Source organism: Typopeltis vanoorti, chromosome 16, assembly GCF_054136105.1.
Source record: "Typopeltis vanoorti isolate ZY-2024b chromosome 16, IOZ_Tvanoo_1.0, whole genome shotgun sequence".
Lineage (NCBI taxonomy): Eukaryota > Metazoa > Arthropoda > Arachnida > Uropygi > Thelyphonidae > Typopeltis > Typopeltis vanoorti.
Genome location: NC_143564.1, coordinates 63,417,382 through 63,439,053, shown reverse-complemented (window position 1 = coordinate 63,439,053; position 21,672 = coordinate 63,417,382). Strand labels below are relative to the sequence as shown.

Genomic DNA, 21,672 nt, shown 5'->3' with positions numbered 1-21,672 from the left:
TGTCATCAGACTCGCTTCACATATCCAAAAATTTGCACCCATTTCTATGCAACCTTTGCATCGAATCAATTTCTGTCATGCCGTTCCTTGTTAACTCGTATCTTGGCAGTTTAACAGCTTTCACTTTTTCTTGCTTCTTCCAGCAGTCATCTCTCATACTGTATTTATCATACTTAATTCATTTGTTCCTACAAGCATTGCCAGCTCTTCTTTTCTTTTTCTGTTTCTTGATTGCATTCAGCACATCCTTAATTTTCACTTTTGGGAAGCTTGAAGTAGTGACTCCATCATCAAACACAATTTTAATGAGCATATTGCCATATCATATTACTTTTTTTTTCTTTTCTAATTGACTCGCCTAATTATTATTCACTGATAACGTACCCAACCTCTGTGCTTTCTTGACTTATTGTTCTGCTTGTTTTTCTTATCCTGAGTTTTTTTTTTTTTTTAAATGTTTGTCAACTTTTCTAACTCACCAGTATATTGTCTAATAATTTAATCTTTGTAAATTTCTGAAATTTCATGTCGTATTATCTTCCTTTGTAACTTCAGAATCAGTGTTGTGATGTTTTTGCTCGGCAGAACAGAGGTTTTCGTGTCTGGTATTTTTTATGATGACCCCACATGTGAAAGGTTATAACTGTGCCATCTGTGAGTAAATGATTAAGAAGAAAGAAGTAATCTATTGATATGTTTTTTGAAGGGCTTGAGATTGTATTCAATGGGAAAGATTGGAATGAAGGAAGATGATGAGAAGTTTGTTCTGTATGTTTGCCATTGGACAGTGTATGAGCATTAACCAGTGGCTGCTCTAGTTCTTACTTTGTAACTTCAGAATCAGTGTTGTGATGCTTTTGCTCAGCAGAATAGAGGTTTTCGTGTCTGGTATTAGAAGAAAGTGGAGTCATGGTAGTAGCCATTTCAACAGAGCAGTGCTCATGAAAGTGTAAAATAGAGAGTGCCTATGGGGGAAATGCCTAAAGGAAGTTTGTGAGACAGAGGTCACCCACTTCTGTATATTATTTAGAATTCTTAGGGAGGTTTTGGGTGCACCACCCCAAGTGTGAGAACAGTATTCCAAGTTCAGTCAGATCTGATACGTATAAAATAATAGGAGATTAAGCAAAAGAGAGGTAAAGTTTTGAATGAAAAGAGTAAGTTTTTAGAGGCTGAAGAAGGCTATTGATGTAACATGTTTGTGCCAGGATACGCTGAATGTGACACTCAGCCCAAGAAAAAACTGATCTTGAAAGGATATAGGAACATTATTGAAAAGTTAGTGAGAGTTTAGTATAATCTTTCTTGCAGGTAATAAGAGAGGCCTGAGTTTTAATAGCATTAAAATTCACTTAGTTGTTTTCTCCCCACTTGAGGATGTTGAGCAGAACAGTATTTCACTCATTGGTTATGGAAGATCTTAAGGCTTCTATTATTTGAGTACTACACAGTTGGCAATACATTCCTCAATTTACATCAATTGAGGAATGAAGAGTATTGCCACTGGCAAAACTCTGAATAGGATTTTAAGTCAGAGGGGAAAGGGTCATTGATGTAAAGAGGAAGAGCATAGATAAAGAGTACAGAACATTGGAATACTCTAACATCGATAGAGAAATTTGATGAGAAGAAGCCATCTGCCATGGCATGCAATGATCAACTGGTCAGGAAGTTGGCAATCCAATCACAGAAGGGAGACCATAAGATGGTAGCTTGTTCAGGAGGCTTTAGTGCCAGACACAATCATATGCCTTTGAAATATCAAGAGTGACCTCATGGAATTCTCCAAATCTTTCCATGGCCTCTGTCCAAAGATGGGCAAGGTTAGCGAGGAGGTCTGCTATAGAACAAAATGGCAGAATCCAGATTAGTGATTTCTAATTAATTTATTGGTCTCCAGATTTTGAAGAAGCTAGTTGTTGATGACTTCTATTTTTGAGAGTATTGAGTATAGGTTTGAGTAATAATATTTTGATGAATGACTGTCGTCTCCTTTTCATATCATGCCTCATGCTGTATTTATCACTACTTAAACCATTTGTTCCTACGAGCACTACCATCCCTCTCTTACTTTCTGTTTCTTGATTACATTCATTACATCCTAATTTTTGCTCTTTGATCTTCTTACCCTTTTCTTTTGATGCTGTTGTGATAGGTTTCGGGCAGTAGTTTTAAAAACTATCTTAAATTAACAATGTCTACAAATATATTAGTAAATGCACCATACAATAATCAAACAAAAATCACTATAATATACTACAAATATTTTAATTACAACAGCTACTGTGCATTTGTATGATAGAATCCTATTTTTGATGGCTTAAGATTTCCTTGCTCCATTCTGTTACATTGATCTGCTATCGAATAGATCATAATGATTCTGAAAATCACCATGTGACTGCCTTGATAACTAAACACAAGCAGCAGAGGTCCAAAATCTATGGTTGAACCAACCCATTAACTTGTTTTTCATACTACTTTGTCTCTATTCTTTGAAATAGTCTTCCTCACAGTATTCTCCAAATTACAAGACTCCAGATATTAAAAAAGAATACTCTGCTTCCTTCTCATAAACACCGCACTATGCTATAAGTTGTGAACTTCTAGTAGTATTTATATGTGAATTCCACAAGAACAAACGATACTGCAAATCTTATAAGGCCATGATAATCTATAAGCATCTTACTATATAGTTAGATGCTTATACATTAATCAGATCTTTTTATAATTATCTCTTTCATTCTTTGTATCTTCATTCACTCTATTATGGTCTGTCAGTTTAATTATTTTGTTGTTCTTCCATCCTTGAAATTTGTATAATTTATAAGTGTACAGTACTGCATCAAATGACATTATTAGGTATTATTTAAAAAAAAGTTAAAAACTGCTGACGAATCATTAAAAATATTTGAGTCCGTAGCATTGCACATTTGTTGAGATAGCTAAATGCATATCAATCATCTCAAGCATCTTGTTCATCTCATTTGTATTAAGTCAAACTACCAATATGGAAATAATGGCAGCATTGCTCATCACATTGTGAGATCAATGTTAATTTAAGCTTATTACATTTATTGTGAGTCATCGTTTTTTATAAACTATCTTTCTTTTTCTTTTAGTCTAGATTTTGTTCCAATCTTGGGCTTCCAACATCAGTACAGCGAGCAGCCACATATATTGCCCGAAAAGCTGTGGAACTAGATATTGTTCCAGGGTATGTGATCTGTTTTTCATGAATGAAAACTATAAATAATAAAAAGCAAGAATTTTTAATTTCAATTAATAGTTTGAAAATTGTAAACATTTTTGGTTTGTCACATTAAGCAAAATGAAATATGTTACTCTTTTAAACTCAGCGTAATTTCACTGCGAGCTGTTTAAACTGCTTATAAACTTTGAATGAAATCTCATGATCACTTGGAAACAACTGTTATTAAAACTAGAATAATGTGATTGCTTTTTATGCCACATTTTTTTTAGTAAAATATTTTATTTTTATTTTGTTTAGTAAAACATTGTTGTGATGAAATAAGTGACTAGTATTATTATGGGTGACTCCATGGAGTCCTTAGACTCATCGAGAGAGGCCCTAAACATCATGTATACCACAACTACATTCTCACAGTATCTATCATACCTTGCCTTGAACTCACTCACCGTCATAGCACGCACAACAGACCCTGACAGCTTATTCCAATCATTTACCACTCTAAAAGTAAAGAACCCAGCTCTAACACCCTTGCTAGTTATTAACTTATAGAAGTAAGCCTATATTCAGCCCTTCCCAAAGAAAAAAAAATAAAAAGTCAGTCATTAAACTATCAACTCATTATCTTTACTTGATATCTCTCAAAAATAATGGAAAGGTTACCAACAACTAACTTCACCACCTGGAGATCTAATTAATTAGTGACCAAGTAGTATGGTTGCTGCTATTTTCCCTCCTCAGTAGATATATAGTCATATTTGGACATAGACCATTTCAGAGTACTTGATTGAGTAAAGCAGTGTTGCTCAAACTTCAGACATCTGCGTACCCCCTTCTTAAATTTTCATTATTACCAAGCACCCTCTTATCGAAATAATAATAATAATAAATAAAATATATTTTGTTGTAAATGTCTATTTTATTTGAATTTAAATGTACATGTAAAAAAAAAAATATGATTTATTTTTAATAAAACAAACTTTATAAAGATAGTACTTGAAATAATTTATCATCAATGAGAGGAGTGAAATTGCTTATGGTGAGATAAAATTTCCTCAAAATTTGGCTCTATAGTTGTTAATTTCAATCTCAGATGCGGTTCAACATCTATAATGCGATTCCTCTTCGTCTTAATATCTACAATGGCTGAAAATCCAACTTCGCACAGATATGAACTTGGAAATAGAAAAATGAAACTTAGAGCTTTATCTGTTAATTCAGGAAATTCATTCTGTATTTGTAGCCAAAATGATGATAACGTATTCTCGCTGTATTTATTTTTTAGGAAACTATCAGAAGCTAGTTCTAAAAGTTGTTCTTCTTCTATTGATGATAGACCCTTTGGCATAAGTTTGTTTATATTGAAAGGGTCTTATCCACTCAATATTAATGTCCAATTCAGAGAAATACTTTTCTAGATTCATTTGTAAGCTTTGTAAATGCAGCATGATAATAATTTTCACATCATCAATTTGTTCATTTGAACTTGCGAGCAATTCATGAAGAGATGGAAATGCATCAAATTTTCCATTACCAACCCGCTTTTGCCAACGTGGCGTTCGCTTTATCTTGGACACGAAATATAGAAATTTCCTTGCCTTGTAAAGATAAATTAAGACTATTTAATACAGTAAATATATCTGCCAGGTATGCTAATTGACTGAGCCATTTCCAATTATGTAAATGCTTTTTCAATTCAAACTTTTCATCAAGAAAAATTTGTATTTCATTCCGAAGTTCAAATACACGAGTAAGGACTTTTGCACGAGAAAGTCAACTAACATTGGTATGGAAACGTAGTTGTGTATAGTTTCTTCCCATTTCTTTGCAAAGTTGAGAGAAAAGTCTGGCATTTAGAGGACGACCTTTAATATATATTATGATTTTTACAGCTTCATCAAGAAGTTTTTTTAGGTCTGTAGACATCATGTGTAGCCAAAGCCTCCCTGTGTCGACTTTGCATCTGGTGCAACAGCTTGAAATCCTTGAAACAAGCCCTTTTTTTAGATCCGACCATGGATTTCACTCTGTCCATGCTTATTCCAACATAACTTTTCCAATCAAGCTTGTTTTGGTGCATAAAGGTATTTATACTGTTGAATATTTCTTCTCCTGTTGTATGTTCTGGCAAGGGTTGGCAATATAAAAGTTCGTCATGAATTTTTTTATTTTTTTCATACCTAATGAACACTAGAAGATTTGCAAAATTTATAATGTCGGTGGATTCATCTACCTGCAACGCATAATAACGATTTATGTATATCAGATAACAATGTTTGCTTTATATTTTTTCAGCCATTTCAGTGATTCTTCGATGAACAGTAATATTTGAAAGGCAAATCCGATCAAAAGATCTTTTGCATTATCTCCTATCTAATTTCTGTTATTATTTTTGCTGCCGGCTTGACCAAAGTTTCACCAATTGTTTCTGTTGCACCACTTTTTGCTATTAATAGTGATACAAGATATGAAGCTTCTAAAGCCTTCATATTTTCAATTCCTGACACGATCAACACCACTTTTTGAGATTCTTTTAAATTTTTTAGTTTATTTTGAAAAAATTCGACTGGCCTTGTCCTTGTATTCATTATGTTTCGATTCAAAATGGCGATTTAAATTAGATGGTTTCATGCTTTCATTTTTTAAAGTTTCACTGCAAATTACACATAATGGAATAGGTTCCTCTTCATTTCCCATCTATGAAAATCCACATTTCAAGTAATTTATATCGTACTTACGAAGTTTTCTCATCTTCTTTCTAGTTGGTTCTTTAGAGGTGTCAGATGACACACCCTTATCAATTTCACTTGATCCAGATACAATATCAACGTTTTCTTGTTGCTGACAGCTATGTTCCTCTCTTTTGGGCATTTTAAAAATTTAGTCTTTAACCAATGATCCATACTTAAGAATTTGAAAGCTAAAAAAATTACCGTATTTAACGAACAGTCCTTCAACAAATGGCTAGTGAAAGCAGAACTCGAAACAGACAGCAATGGTAGACAGTAGAGATAAAGCAGTTATGAAGACGTTCATATGATTGGTGCAGTATTAACAAAAGATCATGCTACTAAATGACAAAGGCAAGCCGACAGTTGAGTTGAAATGCTAATTCTCTTCAACCAAATTCGTCGTATAATATCTGAAACACGTTCACTATATATTTCTTAGTTTTAACACGTTCACTCAAACAAAACCACATGGTTGCACTGGCAACATTTTACGATCTCAAACTTCACGGATACATTAAATTTTATTCCATCCGTTAATGATGCATAGCCGAAAATTGGCACGGACCCCCTGAAGACCTTTCACGTATCCCCAGGGGTACATGTACCACACTGGAGTAATGCATGCAGACCTACTTACTAAACTGTCATCTTACTTGGCTACTTTCAGCTCTTAAGTGTTAAGCAGTTAGTGTCTTATTTTTCATAAAAACTTCCTTCACTTCCTGTTACCTTTTGATAATAAGTTCAGTCAACCTGAGATCTCCCTTCTTGTGCTGACTTACACCTCTAGTATTTCTGCAAAATGACATCACATCCATAGCATTTTCCTAAAAACCAGGTGTCTTTTTTTTCCTCTCAAGACACACTTTTTACAACTTCTAACACTATAAATCCCAGTTCCATTCTAATTTAGAATATTGTTCTTTCATTCTCTACAGTTTAGTTTATAGCTGAATTATGCGTAGTTGACCAGCTGTTGGTCATGTTTTACAGACCTAGACGATGACTAAATCAGCAGAATAGCAGCATTGTAACTACCTATAGAAAAGACATAATATGACTATATAAATAGGAAAGGCAGAAACAGAATGTCTGTGAGAAAGCAATCTGTGAAAGAAGAGTTTTATCTGTTGACCGAAACATGCTCTTTTGGACAGTATCAGACATGACAGACTGAACTGGCTTATTTTTTCTTTTACTCTCTCTTCTTCTGTTCTGTAGACCACCTTTCCATATAATGTTTTTCCCAAGGACTGTAGCCTCCAGCTGTTCAAGAAACACCAGTAATACCATGTTCCAACACAAATATGTGTACAAATTTACATGGAGAGAATATATGAGGAATAAGAAAAGCTTCATTGACTATGTTATTGTGAATAGCAATATCTTCATACTAGATCGGGATGAAAGAGTATATAGGGAATTTGAAGTAGTGGACTACTTTCCATCATTAGAGGAGCCTACAACAACAGCTCCACCTGTCTTGTTCAGGAGATATCCTTATTGAAGAAACTACAGTAACACAATCAAAAAAAATTATTCTATGCAACATCGGGGAATACCGATTAGTTATCCCTGCCCCTCATCAGTAAACTTTTCTAGAGGAATATTGAGTTGAACATCCTTGATCTTCCTGATGAAGAGATGTTCCAAACTCAAGGAATGAAGCCATAAGAAGAATCCTGGTATGTAGGGATGGATATCTAGGAGTGATGTTAGCTTGCTCCACCTTTGCAACAAGTTGCCCAGTGTTGTACTACCTTACCCCAGTCCTGAAGATACTTTCAGGCGCAAACTTTGTTTGCTCACACTTGGATAAAGGATTAAACTAAATTTATTAAAGAAATACATTCTTTCTCCTAAACTGCTTATATACACACAGCCCCTTTGTACTATTGGTTGTGCAACCTTTTATATGAGAGATCCATATTAAAAAAATGAGAATTCGATTATGCTAAATATAGCATTTTTATATACAGGTATCCCTTGATATATGCGGTTTTCATTAGTGCACAAAAAATTCTTGTGACTATAAACTTGATATATGCGGTAACAAATTTAATTAGTGCGGCCCAAAGAGTTTGAAAATAAGCAAAGCGTTAGACTTGGTCAATGAAACCGATCAGATCACGTGGTATGAGTCATGTTCCAACGTTAGTAACTCACTCTCGGCCTCAGTCTCAGTGCTTCAATTTATCAGCAAAGTGTGGAGCGTACAGATGTATATGTGTATGTATTACAGTATATGCTTATGACCTATCCGCATATTACGTAATTTTCAAATTATGTAAAGCATTACCCTTTGTAACCATGGCCTCGAAAAAGAGTAATAATCGAAAACTTATTACTTTGGATACTAAAATTGACATTATTAAAAGGTTTGATAACAGAGAAAGCAAAGCAAACATCGGAAGAGCTATAGGCTTTGGTGGATGAACTATACGAACCATTTTAAATAAAGCATGAACATTAGTCACTGTTTAGATAAACAAATTTATTGTTAGCGCAAAATCATGGAGGAGAAAAAAAAAGCTACCACTATTCAATTTACGTTAGATAAGTTTTTGTGTAACAAATATGTATAAATAAAATATATAAATACATGTCGCCTTAAAGAATAAATGATGTTTAAATTTTTATATTTTGCAGGATTCATTATAATTATTCCCATTAATTCTTAACATCGAATAATGCAGTTTTGATATATGCGGTGTCCATCGAGAATTAATTAACCACATATATCAAGAATTACCTGTATTAGCGATGTAAAATGATATTTGGGAATGACAGTAGCTGTTGATCATGGAAATCTTTCATTGCAGGAGAAGTCCAATATCAGTGGCTGCAGCAGCAATTTATATGGCTTCACAAGCTTCAGAAGACAGAAAATCTCCAAAAGGTAGCAATTTTTCTTCAGATATTGATGTTAGCTCGATTAGTCTTGGGGAGTGCACAGTGAATCTTTTTTGTTTTTAGTTTTAATGTTGTCAGACTTATAAAGATTAAATCGCTTCCATACACTATGCTTTATCATTGCTTAGTTTCAGATGTTTACTATATTAGCAAAGTTATCAAATCTGGGTAGTAATTTCTATGAACATTAAGAGATTTTTTTCAGATTTTAGTCTTTGCTTTCTTTACTGCCAGAACATTTCACCGCTGATCTTTCTGTAGTGTTTTGAAGGCTACATAAATAGACACATTATTAAAAATATCTAATCATGTTTGCATTATTTGAAAGAAACATTTTAAGTATATTATAATTATTTTTTGTGTTTATGTTTTGATAATCCACTTTGTTTTCAAGAATACATAAGAACTGAGAAACATTAATTGGTTAAGCAGAAACAATAGACAACTAAATTATGCAAAATTGCAGTCAGATTGCAACCAAAAAAATGTGATAAAAGTTCAGTACCTTTTAAAGTTAAAAACATTAAAAAACAGCTGAATGCATTTTATGCATTCAGCTGTTTTTTTAATCAATCTTACATATAAGATGTTTAGAATCCAATAGCAAATTTGTGCCACATGAGTGGCCTTTAAAAGAGAATCTGTTAATCATTTTTGAATAAATGAATATTGTAGTTCTTGGGAAATACCTTCATGGCAAAGACTCTTCCAGAGAAAAGTAAGTGGGTTAGCAGTTGAACTGTAAATGGATGTTGGGCAGCTGCTCATGTTATTGCATACATAGAAGGAGAAATAAAAACTTCTGGTTCTGTGGAACATTCCATAGAAATTTCTATAGGAAAAAGCACAAATAGAAATAAACTTGTCTTTGTGAATTAGGAAATAGTGCTTGAAGTGAGTCTGTAAAAGAAGGATTGTTGATTAGCAAAACTGCCCTCATTTTGAATAGCAAGAATTGTTAGGAAAGTTTTTTGGCGAATCATCCCATATGTTACAGTTGCATTCAATGTGGGATAGATTGTGATGTGTAGTGGTAAGTAGCTGTACAGTTAAAAATGGGTGTCCTGAAAAAAGAAAGTCCTCTGGAAAGGGTGCTTCCTCAGCCTAAAGCTGTTTGATGGTTAAGGAAGCTAGTGTGTATCAGGAAAGATTAGAGGTAATTTCACCTGAAGAGTAGAGATCTCATAAGCTAGATATAATCAAAGGATAATATTTTGAGTCTCTAAAGTGCATAAACAAAACTTGTCATTGAAACCAATTATTGATGCAAGATTCTCTCCAACTTCTTTATTATCTAACCATCCTCTTATGTTAAGAACACAATACACTTCATAGAAAATTTCAAAGAAATCACATTGGCTCCTACTGATATAATTGCAATCCTGGACATAGTAAATATTTTCATAAATGTTCCAAGAATAAAAATCATACAAATATTTCAGGAAAATTTCCCACCAGACACAGTGGATCTATTTAAACATTGCATCAATAGCACTTTTTTCAAATTTGAAGAAGATTTTTTGAACAGAAAGAAGGATTAGCTATGGGCTCTCCTATGTTAGCTGACCTATTCAGGGAGTGGTTTGAAAAAATAGCCCTTCAGTATCAAGGAACACAACCAAAAATTTGGCAGCGATAACAATATTTTTATCATCTGGCCTGGTTCTAACAAAACTAATTTCATTACTTTCCTGAGCAACATTCATCCTGAAATCAAATTCACAGTTGAATTAGAAAGAAATAGGTCTTTACCATTTTTAGATCATTAGTTGAGATATCAGCAAAACACACTCAACTTCTCAGTCTACAGGAAACCAACACAGGGTGTTATCTACATGCAACTTCTCATCATCATCCAGCAAAAAAAAAAAAAAAAAAAAAAAATAGGTATCATCCATTCCTTGCACTATTGAGCCTGCTAAATTTCCACAAATATAGATAAAAGAAATCAAGAGCTACAGTATCTTTAAAAAAAAAATTCTATCTCAACCTCCAAAACAAACACAAGAACAATTAAACCCAAAATATAAAGGATCAGTGATTCTCCCATATATACAATCAATCACAGATAAAACAGCAAGATTGTTTTGCCAAAAAAATCTAAAAGTTGCTTTTTACCCAATCAACAAATTCTTCAGTCATCTGAAACTTCCTAAACCACCACATCTATCACTTAAACCAAGTGTCTGTAAGAGCATTTACAGTTGTGGGCTACACTACATGGGACAAATTGGCAGATATGGAGGGGGATATGCTGATCAGAACACATCAAGGACATTTAGAATGAAAGAAAGCACATACAGCAAATACAGAATATCTAGTAGAATGGCGACAAACTAAAATGCTCCACATCGATTACCACTTTTACTCAAGAGCATTCTTCAGCTGAAATGAAATATCCTCTACAGTGTAACAAAAAAACAAGGGGTGATTTTACATTAAATTTGGTCTTCCTTAATCCATACACTTGTATCTTCCAGCATAACAGCAAATAAATACTTTCCTTTGTTTAAATGTTTTCAAATATTCTTCACTAGAAATTTTAAACTTTTCTTGTAGTTTTTTAGTTTATTTGTGCTATTTTCTGATGAAGTGAAACAAAGTTTTTCACAAAACTAGTCAAATTAAAACAGTTACTTTTGGTTGTCTTTGTATGTAGTTTAATAGCGAAAAATAGTGATTCTAATAGGTAAACTAAGATTTTGTGAGAAAACATATACAGAACTGTTTTTGGCAGCATTAACAATAACTAGGTTGTCAAATGATCTTTAGTTTTGGGTTATTTGAGCACTTCAAGAGTTGGCAAATGAGCAGGTAGAATGGAGTTTACTATTATCAGCAAGACAGTAGATAGAGTTTGAGGTCATTGAGACAGAGCTGGTTATTTATGTATAGGAGAAAGAGGGTATATATTACAGCCCTGATTCATATCTGCCACAGGTCGGTCGTTTTGGATTTACTGCCAAAACAACTGAGACTGAGGACAGTGTGTTATATTTGTGAATTACATGTGTTCTTATGGCTAGGTTGCTTGATTTGATTGAAAAAAACTGTCATCTCCATATGAGACTGCCTAACTCACCTTCAGTTGAAATGCCCTCCTAGACTGGGTTCAAACTCTGGTCTATTTAGCCAAAAAGCATTGTTGATACAAACTGAGCTATGGAGGCTCCCTGTCTCAGGGCTCTAATCTATCACTTGAGCAGAGAAACTGCCAGCTCCCACTATTACATGACCAGCAAATGACAAGTGAGAAAACCGACTACCCAGTTGCAAATAGTGGAAGGTATGTTATAGTAAGTAGCAGCTTACTAAGCAGCCTTCTACTATACTTTTATCAAGTGCATGTTCCTCCAAACCTTTCCATTGCACCTATCTCCAGAGCTCTGTGATTTGAGCAAGGACTGTTATCCAACTCAATGGAAGGGTTCTCTGAGAACTCATTCATTGAAACTTCATAAGAAAGGAACTGCGAGATCATCTTTGAACGTCACTAGAGTTTGACTTGGGATATACATATTTAATTGTGCAACTTATGCAATGACTTAGAGGTCTTCTTCTTGCTTAATTCTTAAATGTGTTACAAATACCAACATTTTGGAATAGTTAATTCTTGTTTGCACATCACCACTAACAACATATCAAATTCTCAGCGCTCTGTGTTGCCAAGGTCAGTGTGTTGTTATGGTGTACGAAAAAGATCGCCACTCATCTAATCTTATGACACCCCCATCACTTATCTAAAACAACTTTGAGATATTAAAAATGTTAAGATATCCAATTACTTTGATAATGTTTAAGCATTTTGTAAAGACTGTTTGAATATTCTGATGAACTGTTGGAGGTGCCCCCTTAAATTATGGCAAAATTCCAAGTGATGCAGAACCTTTGTCTTGGTGTCTGAAGGTTGGCCACACTGGAATGTGGTTCAAAACAGGTGCAATGCAACCACAATGAGCTCATTCTTGGAAATCGATTCTAGAATTACTCGAACAAGTGACAGAATCCATATTAGTTATGGATCCTGCTACTCAAGAGCAGTGGTGAAATTGATGACCATTTTAGAAAGCTTTGAGGTGAAGGCATACGTTGATAGTTTGAGGTTAAACTTTTATCTTTTTTTTTGGGAATGGGCTGAATATATGCTTGTTGCCATGCTATGGGATAGATATCATTAGTATAATAGAGTACAGAGATAATATTCAATAGTTCTAGAATACATATATTGGAGATACCATCAGGACATCACCTTTTTTGGTATCTGGTATCTTTTTTGGTATCAGAACAAGTTTCTTTTCCTTCATCCCTATTACTGCTGTATTGTGGAACTGTCTTTCCCTTATGTATTTCCCAAGGAATACAATATACAGGCTTTTAAATCAAATGTAAACAAGTTTCTCCTTTCCCAACTTATACATACTTGTTGGTTGTTTAACCAACCTCTCGTGTATGGACTCTACATTAAAAAACTAAGTTATTCAAGAGTCTCCTGATTTCTTTCTGATTCCATGCACAGGATGCACAAAGTATCCTTTTGTGGTAGAGTTTAAAGTGCTTTACCTTGGTCATTTCTGCAGGAGTTGAAGGAGAAAAAAATACAGGGTCAGCTTTGTTTTCAGATGTTATAGTATTGCCACCTTGGACAGATGTTATGTCCATGAATTGAGCTGACTTGTGGTACCATCATTGAAAAAACAAGCATAGTTTTTTCCTAGGTATTAGATAGGAATTCTGAATAGAGTAGGGAAATATTATTAAACAGGGTTTTACCTCTCCTTGAGTACATTTTCATAAAGCACTTGCAACAAACTCTGGCAACCCATTCCTCTTATTCACCACTCTTCAAGCAAAAAAATCTATTCCTTACTCCCTTCCTAACCACAGTCTTACTCAATTTCTGGAGATGTTCCCCCTCCCCTGTTCTGTCTCCCTCTAGGCTGAAGTGCTAAAAAATTTTCCTTTACAACAATTATATAAAACCCTTTCAGTAACTGAAACGTTTCTTTCATATCCCCTCTGTTTCTCAGCTTATGCAATTAGCAAATCCTCGAGCTGTCTTCGCAGGGAGCTTTCCACAGACCACCCTTAGTCACTTCCTTATGCCCCAATAAACGCCTTTATCCTAATGAAATATTTCTGTAAGTCATTCAGAGCAAATATTTAAATCTAGAGTATGGGAATGGTAAAGTAGTTTTCACAGAAAGGAGTAGAAATTCCAGATGGTCATCTTCCACTTGACTGTTGTAATACCCAAGGACATGAGATTAAGAGGCTGAGAGAAAAATGTTCCATAAAGAGATATCTTGCATAGTATAAACTAATGATTAATGAGAGGAGATCTGATCTAGTTGAAAAGCGAACAGGTTAAGAAAAGATCTAAAAATGTTGAGTAAGTGGAGAAGATTTTCAAGTCAGTCTCATTGGTAGATTGATAATTTTGCATCAGGTCATTGTTTACAACAAATTCCTCAGCTTCACTTCCAGATTGGTCAAGGTAATTAGGTAAAGGGAGCCACTTATAATGACTTCACTGCTTCGGTAGTTGGTGGTACAGGCAGGAAACCTTAAAGCCAGAGAAGACTAGGATTTCTGATTTGGCACTCTGGAAGAAATATCAAAATGTACAAATGGTTTGTGTTTATGCTACAATTTGAAGTAGATGTGGAATTGTTTTTTGAGATTTTTTTTCTATTAAAAGTATTAGTATGATTTTTTGACAGGGTTTTTTACTGCACTGACTTATTTATTGGATTAACTTTGTCATGGTGGTGTTGTAGAATTAAGTAAAGAGTAGGTACGTGCAATGAGAGGAGATACTCTTAAATATGTTGCTTATAGGTCCTGTGCACTATGTTGTGGCTAGCTTATTGGAACTGCTTTAAATCAGTTCTGAATCTGTACATTGTTTGGCTTGTGCAACTATCACTTATACTATGGTGTATGGGGGGGGGGTGAAATAGAAACCAGAACCCCCTGTTCTGGATACCAAACATGGCATCACCCACTTCATGATTTGAGTAAGGTGGCAGTGTCTCACATGCAGTGAAGATCATCTACAACCCAGTAAGTCAAGCTGGCATTTCTTTCAACCAGCAGTGTATCATTTGATAGCAGGAATTGTAGTATCTCCTTAGGCACATAACTACCTTTCTACCTTGTATTCTTTTTTAATTGTACTATGGAGGTGCTTAAATTTAATGAAATTTTATTTAGGATCCATGTAAAAATCTGTTCTTTAAATCAGATGCTTTAGATTTTGGTTGTAATCAGGCCATTTGTTTTGAAAAAATTAGGTAAAACAACAGAATTATATATACAGATATGTAATTCTGTTGACATACTTGTCAGGTTTTTATTGAAATGCCACCACTCCATTGTTTACTCATTCATGCTAGGTAGTGATTTGCACATACTTTGTCTGGCAGACACTCACTTGACCTTGTAACATGCCCCTTTTTTCAGTGCCCAGACACATTTTTATGGTTTCGTTGATATATGGTATGCCAATTTCAAAGTTTTTTTTTTGGTAGAATTTTGGTTTAAAACTAATCTTTATGAACTGTGTTCATGGTATAGAAAATGTCTCACGATGGTTTTCTTGTGCATATATAAGTGGGTTTTCTATGCTAAGTGAAGTATACATGAATATCTAGCAATATTTCTTTTTTATGATTATACCTATCTTTTGGAATATAGAATTGCACTAGTGTGTGCTACTATTGAACTGTAGTGACCTGTAATTTTTACTTATAATTTTGCAACTTTTTTTTAATTTAATAAAACATCGATTTGATAATTGTTGCTTGTGTATTCGATTTCAATCAATCAATTTGCTGAACTTGCAGTTATTTTTTGTACTGGTGCTGAATATTACCGTTTAGCTAATAGATAATTCCCATTCATATTTCACTCTAGTTTGGTCATCAAAAATAAATCAAACAAAAAATCTCACCAAGGAAAACTGTAGTCATTGTTCTTTTCTTAAAATAATCAGATACCTTTTTACATCATTTAAAAAGAAAATTCAAAATCCTGTATTTTTGAACATTAACGTTAAACATTAAGTTGTACATTTTTTTCATATGTTCAACTTAATCTCATCACCAGATGAAGATTTTGTACAAAGCTTCAGAATTCTTTATTTCACCTTTTTTATATCATGTGATTTTTAAAAACAAAATAATCTGGCCAGTCTTTTAGGATTATCCAGGCATTTCTTGGATCAGTTAGAAAGAAACTTGGAAAACTAGTATCTTTGGATTAAAGGATAGAAGGAACAGATGTAAGATCACTAAAAATGTTGACCATTAAAATCAGGTCATTGAATTCGAATAAGTTCTTTAATTTTGTAGGAGGTTTAAAGATGGCATTAAGGTTGTATTTATGTACTATTCTGTTTATTTTATCTTATTCAATTCATCCAAGGATCCACTTCCTCCACTGGCCCACCCTGGAGTATATTGTATTGTCCTATATAGATGAAACAGGACTTGCAATTCCTATCTGTAAAAAGGAACAGAAACGGCACATTAAATGTAATAACTATGGTAAATCTGGCATTTCTGATCATGCCCTGAATACTATACATAGAATTGACTGGAAAGACACGTGTTGTTTACATCATACCAAAACATATGAACATAAATTTAAGGATGCCTGTGAAATTCTTATCAACCACCCTAATCTTAACAATAATGGTGATCTAAAAATCCCAAGAATATGGATGGCACATATTCTACCCACATAACCTTTTTGTCTAAGAGTTAATTATAATTAGGGCTGTAAGTAATCTAGGATCGTAACTCTAATCTTAATTCTAATATAACAACACTCATGTTAAATTATAGATTAGGCTACCACTTTTGATGTATTAGAACTATCTATATGAATTTGTTCTCTGATGTTATAAATAGAATATAGCTTTGATGTAGGTTTTTTTTCCCTCCCTCTAGAGGTCAGGCCAGTAGAATAACGGTTGTTCAAATCATTGTCACTTTGGCATACTGTTTGGAATGTGTTATAGCTTGTCTTTGTGTGTATATATAGTGTGTGTGTATATATATATATATATATATATATATATATATATATATATATATATACATACTTCAGATGATGACCTTGATTTTTTTTTTTTAATTTATTTATTTATTCATGTGGGGTTTTCCTTCCTGTTCCTCAACCACCTCTCAGGACTGGTTGAGCCCTCCTAATGAGAGATTAAGTACTATATCCTATGACTGTAGCTTGTGTGTATGGGGCCGGTTTGCTTGCTTGTGGGATGAAAAACCCCAGATAAACAGGGGTGGGGGGCTGTCTACACTCAAAACCAGTTAACTTGGCTATGGCTGAGAAAGATCTTTAAGCTCCTCACATCATTGACAGGAATCAAACCTAGGACACTCCTTCCCCAGGCATATGGTTGCGAAGTGTATAGCCACTAGGCTAACCACACGGATATGACCTTGATGTGAAGGTTGAAACGTCGGGAAATTAAGTATTCCTAACATGGTTGCGTCCATAATTTTACTGAAATGAATTTTATTAATGCAGATTGAAAGATGATTATTGATACAAAATTTAAAGCTACAAACAAATGTAGAATTTCTCTTAATCATCAGTTACATATACACTGAAGTGCTATTGAATTAGGGATAGCTACCTAGTAACATATCTAGTAGAATATAGCTTTGATAATGGCCACCAATGGGACATGGCCCGAACATTCTGCTCGCCAGAGTGTTCCCAAAGATTTTCAATGGAATTTAAATCAAGGCTTCTAGCTAGCCACTTCATTATTTCAAAGTCAACAGAATGCTCCTGGAACCAAGGAGTATCCTGGCTGGATCATTGAGATGAACTGTCTTGCTGATCGACTCCAAAGCAATTGGGATGCATGCTGGACATAAATGGGTGTATATACCTGGATGCATATGTACTAGAAGTCCCAAAGGTGTCCAACTGAAGCCACCACCAGTCAGTTCCAACCTGACAGTATCCATGCTTCATGGGGTTGGTGCCATATCCTCAGTCTCCCATCAGTGCTATGAAATTTAAATTACGATTCATCACTGCAGGCTTCATGTTGCCAGTTTTAAGTTGTCCATAAATTAAAGATGCCAAGAAATTATATTCTTAGTTTAATCCTTCATCCCAGTGTAAGCAAATAATTTCATGCAAACTTTTTGCTTACACTTTGATAAAGGATTAAACCAAGAATATAATTTCTTGGCATCTTTAATTTATAGTATAACCAAGTGAAAATACTTCCAAATTTCAGTCGTCTAGTTTCAGTGTTCTTTAACCCAGGCAAGGCATTCAGCCTGGTGTCATTCAATTAGAAATGGGGCTTATAGGTTGGCAGCTCCCAAAGCTGAGACGATGAAGTGAATGTTGCTTGGTCCATGTACTGACTTTCCGGCTGGAACCCTCATTCAAATAGGAGTGATTTGAGATAATTTCTGGCCTCTGTTAGTCCATGTGATGCAAGTCAGACAGCAAAGTTCACAATTATTCAAGGCTGATTGGCCTTTGTAGCTTGTCCATATGCTTGTTTTTTTTTTTTTTTTCTAGAATTTTCATATTTCTGGAACACTCTTGAAACTGTCATACAAGATTATCCATGTTCATTGACAATTTTAGAGACAAGTGATCCATCCATCAGGTACATATGATCTGCCCTCTGCCTAAATCCTGTGCTTTTCCCATTATACTTCTCACAACGAATGCTTGGAGAAGCCAACGCTAACAGCTAGGTGATAACCACAGTTTTGGCCACACATGCATGCAAATTCAAATTACAAAATTTGCATAGTGTCTCCTGTCTTAATTCAGTGTTTTACCTGAAAGCAAAAAGTGCTTTCCCTTCTACATAACTTCAGTTTATCTGGAAACAAACATTTGTTATTTATTTTCCAGATATTGTCTGGAAATCAAACAGCACATGTTCTAGACACATTATCTAGTGCACACTGTGAATATGTTAAATAACATAGCTTTGTTGCAGGCATGGCGATAGTTCTTACAAAATCTTTTCAACTGAAGCTGAGTTAGCAAGTCCTTTCATTTTTACACTATACTCAACATTTCTTATATAAAAATTATGGAAACTACTTTAAATTACAATATCTACTTGACAATTTGCCTTTATATTTAGGTCATTATCAAGAATACACACACATGCTACATAATGATTCATTAAAATAGTGTTACTACTTTGGTCAACCCTTCACCCTAGCCTTGACCTATGGTAAACAACAAAGGAATAATAAAAATGGAAATATCTAAAGAAAATACAAAAAAAATTATATAAACCTAGAATCAGTAAATTAATACAACTTGTATTATGTGGAACTACATCATTAGCTTTCATCCTTTGCATATATATTGTTAATGTTGATATTAATATAAAGGTCAAAATGTCAAATAGTCATTTTAATTTAAAATAGTTATTACTCTAATACATGAGTTGTGTCTTTTTTTTTTTTTTTAATGGGTTCTCTATATATGAAGGCAGCAGGATTTTTCATCCTGCAAAACTGATCAACCAGAATACACACATTTTACAGACGTTTAGCTTCACATCCTTGATTGCTTCCATTGTAGTTTTATGCAAACAATTTTGTGAATATAATTGGAAATATTTAGAATCAAAAAATCAATTCATTTCATTATAATAAGCATCTGGTTGTTAAACTGATTCTTGTTTCAAGATTGCTTAAAGAAAATTTCTTCTATTATAATTCCCGATATTCTGCATTCCATTTGTTATTGGCAGAAGTTTGAAGTGATGATGTTTTAGCTATAATCAAACCATTTTAATGGCAAAACTATCTACAAATGCATATGTTCTGGGTTCGCTTGTGATAGCAGTTAATGTTACTGTACAAAAACGCATTTATGAAACACATCTGATTTTGTGTGATAATTTTCTACCTTATTAAGCAGAAGTTTTGAGGAATATGCATACTTGGCATTATTAAACACTTACATGGCTGAAACATCTAAAAAATAAAAATATAGAATTTAAAAGACACTAACATATTTTATTCAATGTAACATGAATCGTAATATATGAGCCATGTAGCATGTGTACTTACTAGCTCATGCCTCACTCACAGCTGAGTTGACAGAAGAATGCACTATTAGTTCAAAAGAACAAGTTGGATGGATAGTTTTCTGTAAACTAAAAATTAAATAACCTAATCAATATTATAAAATTAATTATGAACAGTTAATGGTAATCACGTACCAGAACTTTGAGATTAGCATGCAATCAGAGCAGTTAAGGTTCTGACGGTTTGGTAAAGTTTCACATGTTTCAAGGAACAGATGATTAAATATGAATCTGCTTTGATGAAGAATTTTGGTCTGGTTCCAAAGAACTGTCTGATGTCAATGGCATGGAAAGTGAGGCCACACTCACCAGATTCAAAAATTGTAATATACTCCTGATGTTCTTAGATTCTAATCTTAGTACAAAATTCCATTCCTCCTCACACCATAAGAATAAGGTAGGGTATAGAAAAGTATCTATACCCTATGTTAAAGGAAAATCTAAACAAATAGCACAAATTCTCAGAAGCTGGTCTTTGTTTCTGCCATCTCTCATGAGGACAAATTACCACCTCTCTCCTTGTCACGTGTCTGTCATATGCCCTGTTCTTGCAGCTTTGCTACTGTGGACAGACTAGCCATTCTGCTAAGATTATAATCCAGAAAAATCAGTACTGCATTGTATTTTTCTGACAAGTCTAGGCTTGCTTCCCACATTACTGACACTGGACATTGTTCTTTGGAACCCAGACCAAGATTCTTGTCCCTGCAAATTCGAATTTGAGCACCTATTTCTTGAAACATTGAAGCCTTATGAAATGGTCTGAACTATAACTGCTCTGATTGCATGACAATCTCAAAATTCTGCAAAGTGACTGCCATTAATTGTTCATAATTTATTATATATATATAATATTGATTAGGTTATTTACATTGTAGAAAGTAACTTAAATAACCCTTTCAGCACACCATAATAGTTTTGGCCATGCTGGGTTGCAATATTGGTTGTTAGTCAAAATTACAAGCCAGTTTGTCTGTTCAGCAGAACAAGAAACCTGAGTTTCTATAGCCACAATGGTGTGGCCAAAAATTCACTGTGTGTTACTTTAGATTTAAAAATATTGCAGAGGAAAACTTTTATAATAAAAGTGAATTGAATGTTGCATTTATTGTTTCTAAATTCTGTTTCCAGAAATTGGAGATATTGCAGGAGTAGCAGATGTCACAATTCGGCAGTCATATAAATTGATGTATCCTCGATCTGCAGAGCTGTTTCCTGAAGACTTCAAATTTTTTATACCAATTGAACAATTACCCCAAGTATAATTTAGCTGAGAATATTTAAATTTTAAACAAAATTAAAAATCACTATAATATACATGAGAACTACAGGATGATTTTGTTACAATTCGGCAGTCATACAAATTGATGTATTCCCGAGCTGCAGAGCTGTTTCCAGAAGACTTCAAATTTTTAACACGAATTGAACAAATTACCCTAAATATAATTTAACTGAGAACATGTAATTTTAAACAAAATTAAAAATCACTATAATATATATATATATATATATATATATATATATATATATGAAAACTATAGGACTTTTGTCCTAAAGTATGTAAATAAAGTTATTATTAAATCACATTTTCTGGACATAAAATTGTGATTATTTTCATAACTAAGTTTTTTTAAAGTTAATGTCTGCAAATTGGTTTTAAAAAAATAAACACTTAGTAATATATTTTGTTATGAACTTTAGTT

The 21,672-nt window shown here is 33.8% G+C and overlaps 1 protein-coding gene across 1 annotated transcript in view; it reads left to right on the top strand.

Moving 5' to 3' along the window:
* TfIIB (transcription factor IIB) overlaps positions 1 to 21,451 on the top strand; it is a 117,454-nt gene extending 96,003 nt beyond the window's left edge. Inside the window, exons 8-10 of the mRNA XM_090406122.1 lie at positions 3,120 to 3,214; positions 8,763 to 8,839; positions 21,101 to 21,451. Of these exons, the coding sequence (XP_090262248.1) occupies positions 3,120 to 3,214; positions 8,763 to 8,839; positions 21,101 to 21,234 (306 nt within the window). The 3' untranslated portion in view covers positions 21,235 to 21,451. The remainder of the gene's footprint in view (positions 1 to 3,119; positions 3,215 to 8,762; positions 8,840 to 21,100) is intronic.
* Positions 21,452 to 21,672: the final 221 nt, after the last annotated feature.